This window comes from Arachis stenosperma, chromosome 10 (assembly GCF_014773155.1).
Source record: "Arachis stenosperma cultivar V10309 chromosome 10, arast.V10309.gnm1.PFL2, whole genome shotgun sequence".
Taxonomy (NCBI): Eukaryota; Viridiplantae; Streptophyta; class Magnoliopsida; order Fabales; family Fabaceae; genus Arachis; species Arachis stenosperma.
In genome coordinates, this window is record NC_080386.1 from 134,683,409 (window position 1) to 134,692,933 (window position 9,525).

General features: G+C 38.2%; 1 protein-coding gene across 1 annotated transcript; it reads right to left on the bottom strand.

Moving 5' to 3' along the window:
- Window positions 1-521: 521 nt before the first annotated feature.
- Window positions 522-9,525, bottom strand: LOC130956284 (chaperone protein dnaJ C76, chloroplastic-like). The gene is made up of 2 exons (XM_057883324.1): window positions 8,874-9,525; window positions 522-723 (listed from the first exon to the last, which is right to left on the bottom strand). The coding sequence occupies exons 1-2, from the start codon at window positions 9,476-9,478 to the stop codon at window positions 522-524; spliced, it is 807 nt and encodes a 268-aa protein (XP_057739307.1). The 5' UTR covers window positions 9,479-9,525.

Genomic DNA, 9,525 nt, shown 5'->3' on the forward strand with positions numbered 1-9,525 from the left:
CCTCCTCGGTCCCGTCAGCAATCGAGTCCTCCAACTCGGCATATGCATTCCGAGAATTCAGCAGATCCTTCCTCACAGACACAAGATCTTCAAATAAACTTTGATAACTCTCCTGTGCTATTTTCCTCAAGCCCACCTCCATGTTGCATTGGGCTTGCAACTTACTCTCCTTCTCCCGGAGGCTATCTCTCTCCTCCCTCAGCTTGGCGACTTCCTCTTTCAACTCCCTCTCATGCTCTTGATATATAAGAAGCCTTCCTTCCAGCTCTTCAACCTTCGAGGTTAAACCCAAAGAGCTGAGAGGAGTCTTCTAAAAAATATCTAAGAGTTTACCACAAACACCCGCCGCCCTGAGACTCTCCTCAGCCAGAGTGGTAAGATGGTTCCGAACAGAAACATCATCCATACTTATACGAGCATGGGGGTAGATGTACTTTCGGACGAATGCAAGAGCATCCGCTTTAACCTCACCTTCAAAAGAAGAGCCAGACTCTAAAGTCTTGCGCTTCTTCTTCTCTGGCTCAGGAGGAAGTCGGGCGGAGGGGGGCAGCCGAGATGAAGTTGAAGAAGAAATCACAATGGGCTGAGAAGGAGTCCCCGTGTTCCAGGGGGGAGGAGGAGGAGGAGAGATAATCGCCTTGGTGCCACCAGTCCTGGCTCGAGACCTTGCCTTGGCCTCCTGGACTCTCTGGTAAGATTCCTGAGCGTTCTTCTTCGCCATCTCTGCAAAAACAAGTAGTAACTAAAAGTCAAACAAGTCGGAACAAGAAATCACGAGTCGGAAGCAAATTAGAAAAACAAAAGCTACCTAGTTGCGCCTGGATAAAAGTCGGAGACCCCTGGAGGAATTTCTTAGTGTCCAGATATGGGGCCTTCCCCCACACTTCTCGGAGGAACCCCACAATGGCCGCCTCCACTTTGTCTAGGTCGTCCAGACCATATTTCTCACAGGGGGAGGCCTCCAACCAATACAGGGGAAAGCGAGGAGAAGAACTCTCGTCCAAGAAAAAGGGGTGGTGACCCTCTACAGCTTGAACTTTGAAAAAATAATTTTTAAAGTCATGGAAGGATTCGTCAAAGAGGGTGAAAACTCTCCGACCTTGTATTGCCCGGAAAGACACCCACTGTTGCTTATTATTTAGCCCACTAAAGGGTTTGGTCATATGAAAAAGATAGAAAAAAATCTTCAGAGAGGTCAAGAACTCCAAAGCCTGGTTGATAAATTGATAAATTTTCAAAAAACCCCAAGAGTTAGGGTGAAGCTGAGTAGGGGCAACTCGGCAGTGACGCAACACAAACATCTCAAAATTTGAAAAAAGGAAGAAAAACACCCAAACGGGTGATCATACACTCATACATAAAGAAAAAAGGAGGGGCCACTTCATTGGCCCTCCCAAAGCAAACCCGGTCTTCTGGGCCCGGGACTACCAACTCATACTTCGGCTCATCCTCCTCAGAAGTACAAATTCTGTGGCGAGTACGAAGGTGGGTGATAAACTAAGTATCGACCGAAGGTTCCTCCCCTAAGATTGTAACATCAACCCACTGGGAAAGGATATCTACGGAAGCCATTTCTTTTCTTAAAAAGGGGACAAAAACCTACAAGGGAAAAAGAAAATAAAAATAAAAAAACACAGTCTCTAAAGGGAGGGAATACGAAACCAAACAGAAATCTACAAACCAACCTATCTATCTACAAAATAAAGGCATGCAAATAGAAAGCATGTTACAGAAGAAGAAAAAGCTAACCTTTATCTGAAAATCAGGATTGGAGGAAGTAAAAGCCTTCGAACACAAGAATGCAGCACGAACAAATGAAGAAGAAATTTGAAAATCGCAGAAACGAAACAACGAAAGAGAGGGAAAGTATTTATAAACATGCTAGGGGCACAATGGTAAAAGCGGGGCAGTCATTAATGAGAATGCACCATTACCAAGACCATCAATCCCTACGCACATCCCTAACGGACGCGACGCTTGATTAGACGTAACTGTTAGAACCAAAAGGTCACGAAAAGTCACGTCGGTTTCAGACCATCACGTCGGTCCTCCAACAAGTTGGCTACGACCCCGAGTAGAATACTCGAACCCAAATCTTGAAAAGAAAATTGGGCTCGAGTAGGGGCACTATTCATACCCTGACCCAATAGTAAAGGCCTAGGTCCAAACAAAAGGCCTAATCCCACGGATTGAGCCTCACCCGGCACCGACCTTCGTCTTACGAAGTCGGCACTCACCACGACTTGTTCTAAAGAAGTTGGGAACGAGGGTTAGCTGGCAGATAAGCACTCATTCAGATGAGTAACTGCCCCTAAAATCTCTCTAACCACTTCCAGTATTCATATCTTAACCTCCCCAAGATAAAGGGACGGTTAACACCCTAAAAAAGTGGCACTACTCCAACGGTGGTTATTGGTTCACCACTATAAATACACTGACATTCCTCAAGTATCTCTAAGTCTCAATACTCTCTAGACCTGCTTACACTCTTGCTGACTTAGGCATTGGAGTGTCTTTGCAGGTACCACCCCCATTCTTTCACGCACACAAGTCGGGCGGAGGCCCCCAAAGTGCAGATCCACTCGAAGGCCTCCTCTTTCAAACGATTGGGCCAACCAATGTCATCCAATCTATTAATCTCCGGTTATCCATCGTAACAAATGTATAGTTAAAAATATATGTGTAACTGTCTATTATTAATAGTGTGCTGAAAAAATATTTGTAACTACCTATAATTAATAGTGGTAACCACATTTGCTTTCAAATATATTTGTAACTGCTCATTATTAATAGTGTGCTGGAAAAATATTTGTAACTACCCATTATCAATAGTGGGCAGCACATTTGCTTTCAAATATATTTGTAACTGCCATTATTAATAATTTGTTGGAAATATATTTGTAACTACCATTATCAATAGTGGGCAGCACATTTGCTTTCAAATATATTTGTAATTGTCTTGTTAATAGTAATAGTGTGCTGAAAATATATTTGTAACTACTAATTATCAATAGTGGGCAGCACATTTGCTTTCTTCCATATTCACTCACTCCTTTTATTTTTTGTACGGGAGTACATATAATTTTTTTTTGTGACTGGAGTATATATAAATTTTATTTGTTGCATGGTAGTACATAAAAATTTGAAATATAAAATTAACTACCCATTATCAATAGTGTGCAGCATATTTTTTTTTTGTGTGTCTAAACATGGAAAGAAACAAAGCAAACACTATCCTATATCCGAGCGGATGATTTGTTGAAGATCAGCACAAGGCTCAGACCAAATAATATTATTAGAGTTACTCTTGGCACCATATCTAGCCATCCAATCCGCAGCTCTATTTGCTTCTCGGGACACCCACTCAACGTGAACAAGCCAAGGACGAGATAAAAGCTCCTGAATCTTGTGAACCAAATCTGTTACTTCAAATGAATACCCACTTGTAAGCTCATGCATGATGGGCAGAATGTCGAGGCAATTCGTTTCACATATAATATTCCTCAAACCGCAATCACAAGCTAAAACCAGCCCCCTCAAAACAGCAAATAATTCACATATGATGATAGACCAGGGGGAATGCTTCCAGAGCAGTCCGAGATCCAATCTCCTTTAAAATCTCTAATAATACACCCAAATCCCGCTAAATTTGAATCCAGATACAAACTTGCATCACAATTAACTTTAAAACTGTTGCCTACCGGTGGTTTCCAACACAGGAAATTTCGGAGAGACCTAAAGACATTGTTTCAATTCCTGTAAACCTGTAAGTCCTTGGCGGTAATTCTGGCCAAGGCAACAACCTTGTGGTTTGTCCAAGGGTTGTCAGTATTGAATATGTCATTGCACCTATGTCTCCATGCCCACCAAAGTCCTGCACCAAAAGATGCCTCATTGTTAGCCAAGGCCTTCTGAAACCACGCTTCAAGAGTAGTACCAGCCGTCGAGTCCAAGATACTATGATCCAACATATGCCAAATTGTCTTTGATCATTCACAGTCTCTAAGGCAATGCTCCATAGTCTCCTGCGCCTTGTTACATCTCTTGCACATATCTGAAGAAGCTAAATGCCGCTTGAATTGAAAGGTCTCAGTTGGTAAAGCATCATGTAAGCCAAGCCACATAGTAAATTTGAACTTCTCTGAAATGTTTATATTCCACAACCAGTTCCAGTTACTATTGGCATTCCAATTTAACGTTTTCTCTAATAACCATCTATAACCCCCCTTGCACTATACTTTTTTGTTGCTGTAGGTCACCACTCCCATTGTGACTCCAACTCAGTTAAACTAGGATATTTCAGACTACAAATAAACTGCTTAATCTCATGCGAAATAGGCACGGTAAGATTATCAACCTCCCAAGACACCCCTTTCCACAAGTCAGCCACTATGAAATCTGATTCAGAAATATGTACATAAGGAACAAGGTTGCAAAGCTTACCAAAAGGAGTCCACTCATCATACCAAACTTATTTGTGGACATCCCCAATATTCCAATGAAGCCCTTCCTTGAGATGCTCATAGGCACTAACAATGGTCTTCCAGGTAGTCGATGAAGAATTTCTACTATTTTCGTTCATACCAAATTGATTCCTGAGATATTTATGCTTCAGAACCAGCACCCACAACTTCTCACTATTATTTAGATAATCTCATACCAACTTTTCCAGAAGCGCCATGTTAGCACAGGTAGTATCCCTAATACCCAATCCTCCTGCCCTTTTAGGAGTTATGGCGACCTCCCACCTGACCAGAGGCAGCCTTTTGCCGGTCGCTTGGCCTTTCCACAAGAACTGTCTCATCAAGGAATCAATTTTATTATATGCATACTTCGAGAGAAGAGAAATTTGCATTTCATAAACCGGGATAGAGGCCATAACCGATTTAACAAGACAAAGCCTCCCTGCCTTATTCAGCAGGCATCCTTTCCAATTGGAGAGCTTCTTCAAAATTTTTTCATTAACCTCCTGAGTCGTCTTCCTAGAAGCTCTGACATGATCGATGTTAATTACCAGGTATTTACCCAAATCATTGCAGAACCAGATGTTAGAGACTCCTGAGAGAACCTTTTTTTTCCTCTCCGGCACCCTCTTGGAATACTGGGCCTTTGACTTATGAAGATTTATCTTCAAACCTGCCGCTCTAGAAAACAAGTCCAGGCAATGCATAACCTCCATTACTTGAGCTTTCGATGCCTTACAGAAAAGCAAAAAATCATCTGTAAACATCAAATGAGAGAGTCATGGTCCGTTCCTAGAAACCGCTACCAGGTTCCACAAACCTTGGAAAACTCTATGAGAGATAAAGCAGGCAAACATTTCCATACAGAGTACAAATAGATAAGGAGACATGGGATCTCCTTGCCTCAACCCTCTCTTTGTATTGAAATTTTGGAGCACGTTCCCATTCCACAAAACTGCCAACGAAGAGGAAGTCACACAATTCAATATAAGATTAATGGTAGCCTTTGGAAACCCAAACTAGACCAAAGTAGCTTCCAAAAATTGCCAGTCTACCCTGTCATAAGCTTTTTCCAAATCAACTTGAACGCCATGGTCCTTTTTCGAGACTTGGTGTTCCTCATGAAGTGCATAATCTCCTGAGCAATGATAATATTCTCTATGGTTCCTCTTCCTAGAATAAACCCTCCTTGCAAAGGACCAATGATTTTCGACAGGAAATGTCTGAACCTGTTAACTAGAACCTTTGTGACAATTTTATAAATTACATTATATAAGCTAATAGGCCGAAACTCCTGTAAGGGAGAGGGAACTTCCACTTTAGGAATTAGAACAACGAGAGTATCGAAAATAGCCGCATTTATGGCTCACCCTCAAATTCTCGCTTGACCAGTCCACACACATCATTGCTAAGAGAGTCCTAAAACTCTTTGTAGAAAATTGCTTTAAATCCATCTGGCCCTAGGGCTTTAAACGAACTCATGGTCATCACAGCTCTTTTAACAAGCCTCAGTACTAAGAGACGGGCAAGGAAAATGCCCCATGGCGTCCAGGTCAATATTCTCCCTTGTAGAAAAGAGTTTTTGAAAGAAAGAATTTGCCACCATTTCTAGAGTCGAAGTCTCCGTGGCCCAAGACCCATCCTCTAAAAATAACCCATGAATTTTGTTCCTCTTTCGTCTAATAACCGTGAAAAAATTTTGTATTTCTATCTCCACATCTTACCCATTGTTCTCTAGATTTTTGATACCACAACAGCTCTTCTTGAAGAAGGACAGCATTCAGTCCCTGATGCAAAACTTGCTCTTTGACCATAAGCTGTTGATCCTCCTGACTCTCCAGAGTAATCTGAACGTCATTCAAAAGCTTCTCCGGCTCTATTTTCTTAACAAAAATATTGTCAAAAACCTTTTTATTGAAGCTAGTTGCATCTTTTTGAACCTCCAACAAACATTTGCTTTTAAATATATTTGTAACTGCCCATTATTAATAGTAATAGTGTGCTGTGAAAATATATTTGTAACTACCCATTATCAATAGTAGGCAGCACATTTGCTTTCTTCCATATTCACTCACTCCTTTTGTTTTTTGTACGGGAATACATATAAATTTTATTTGTTGCATGGGTGTACATAAAAATTTGAAATATAATTTAAGAAAAAAATATTTCATATTATATACCAATAGAGTAATGACATATATTAACTGGGTCATTAAATAAATCACGTGTATTTAAATTATATTTTAAATTTTTAAATAGTGGATAGTTAGAATAGAGATAACCGTGTTAATAGTGGGCAGTTTAATGCTTTCCAAGTAAACATGTTAATGCCTATAATTTAAAATGGACTAAAATTGATTAAACATATCTATTTTAGTCTCTTTTACCAACTTTTTTATGTACTAACTGTATGCCAAAAGTTTGAATTATTGATATTATTAATATTTTTTATTTTTTTCAATTTTTAAAAAAAAAAATATGTATATCTCGTTTACAGAGTTTACACTGTAAACGAGATAAACACGTGTTGCATACCCTCTCTTAACTCGTTTACCATGTAAACGAGATAAGAGATAAATATTTATTTCGGTAAATATTTTTAAAATTATTTATTTTAGTAGTTTCACATTTATTTAATTTATAAAAAAAAATCCCAATGAAGAGTGAAATTTTAGTAAAGAATAAAAATTTATTTAGTTAAAAAAACTTACATAAAAAATTGTTATGTTCAATGCACATCTTTTTCGTAAATTTAATAAAAAAATTTATTCTCTATTAAAAACTTTTTTTACCATTAAAATTGTTTTTATTTGTATAGTATAAAAGATAAGTTTATAATTTTTTTTATATATTAAGAATGTATATGAATCAAGTGAAGTTAAATTTGTCTTATTTCATATCCAATTTTAAATATATATCAAATTTATTTTTTAGACTCTAATTTAATTTTAGATTTGATAAAATCTATATGCGTTCAAGTTACCATTAATAATAATCTGAAAAAAAATATCTGATTTTACGTCATAAGTTTTTTTTTTTTTCTTTAGTCTTGAATGTGTAGGTCTTGTTAGTGTTGTCCAAAACATAACATAATGGGTCAAGAGTGAAAGATGAAAAACAAAAACAAAACAAAAAAAACAAGAGGCTCTGAGCAAAGAAGCACAATCCATTTGGTGTTCTCAATGCATTGCAGCCGTCAGTGATCCAACTACCGTGCCCTAAGCCTCTGCCCCTAAGTATATTTCAAATTTTGAAGGATAAACATCCTCACCGGGCCGGGGAATCCGAGGCATGTCCCGGATCCAGTTTCGATTTTTTTCGATCATACGGTGTCCAGATTAAGACACGCAAAAATTTATCAGGTCATCGGAACATGTATACTTTTATCACATGTCAATCATTTAAATAGAGTGTTAACCAAAAAATAAAAATAAAAATAAAAATAGAGTAATGTGACAATTAAATTTTAAGAAATATTAATTTTGAATTAATTAATTTTAAAAAAAAAGTATTAATTAGGTCTTCTAAAATAATAAACAATTGATATATATCCTTTTGTTAATAAATAATGCAAAACAAAACTTCAAATTGTTCATTTGAAAAAATTGAAATCCTTCTTATTGAATGGCCGTGATACTTCTCAAAAATCGAAATTCTTGATCAATGAAAGAACAATATCACTATCTTTTTTCTATAAGATATCAAAGTGGATGATTGACTCATTCCATACTAAAAAGAATCGCAGAAAATCTTTTGATAACACAGGTTCCTATAGAATTGTCCATATATTTCATTATTTATAATAGTGCATGTTTTGTTACTGTCACATGAGCATAAAAACGATTTAGTTTTAATCAGTGAATCATTTACTATCTTTCGTGTTTTCATATACCTTTTATCAACTGCTCTCTATTATCATAAATCTTATTAAAATAACTGAAGTTTCGCTCCAAAACTGTTATCTACATTTACATGACTATCTTTCATAGATAAACACATTAGAATAATTAACAGGACATATAAACATCTAATTTTAGTTGATGCATTAATAAAAGAATATCATGTTTCCATTGTTTACTATCTTAAAAAACTAAATTATACTTTTGCTAATTAATCCAAAATCAAAATATTCAAAAATTTAATTGTCACTTTACTCAAAAAAAAAAATAAATAAATAAAAAATTTACAAATGTACCTTACTTAATGAAGAGTGACAGGAAGACAATCACTTGACAAGCCTACTAGATTAGGTCTTGGATGTTGGCCAACTCTCAAATTAAAGAAGTTAAAGAGATGCGTGTCAAAATTTGTGTGTCAACTAGCCTATGAATGAATCATATCTCAGCAATTCTCTGAACATTCAGAAAGTGGGAATAGAAATAGCATAGAGGTCAGAGGAGATATACTTACGAAATGCAGTTGACAGGGCAGGAATCAATGGCGTCTTGGATTTTGTGGTGAGAATCAGCCCACTGAGCAACAACCCTTGCTCTGCCATAAACAGATTCAATAGCAAAGGTGTTGTTAGCTAAGAGAGCGCACTTGAGACAGCCAACGCACTTGATTTCGTCGACAAAGATGGCCCGCTGCTCGGTCTGGGAGCCCCGCCATACCGAGTACAGGGGTCTGCCGGTGAAGCCTTTGAATTCTGATATCTTGGCTTGCTCCCTGTCATATGAGAGGCGAGCATTGGGGTCGGAGAGAATGGCATAAGCTTGATTGAGGATGATGGACATGTCATGGCCGGCAGGGCCCGCGATGTCCGGGTGGCACCGCTTCTGGAGAGAGCGGTAGGCCGTCTTCACCTCTGACTGACCCGATGTGTTATCAATCCCAAGAAGATCGTACAGATCCAACTCTGACGTCATCCATGATGATGCCTTGCAGTTGCATCTTATTCTGCTATGTCTACTACTACTACTACTACTATACTTGTTGTGCAGCTTCAATTGCTCTCCATGTGTTCTTGCCATACATGGAATCAGCCATGTGGATGCAGCAGCACTCATAGCCATCTTCGTCCTTTAATTTCGGCTACTCAACAGGATAAGCCCCTCCTATG

What these genes read in the sequence shown, in the direction of transcription:
- LOC130956284 (XM_057883324.1), bottom strand. Translation starts at nt 9,478, where the DNA reads ATGGCTATGAGTGCTGCTGCATCCACATGGCTGATTCCATGTATGGCA. An exon ending in TGCCCTGTCAACTGCATTTC is followed by an intron (nt 724 to 8,873) that starts GTAAGTATATCT and finishes TTGTTTTTGCAG; the next exon opens with AGATGGCGAAGAAGAACGCT.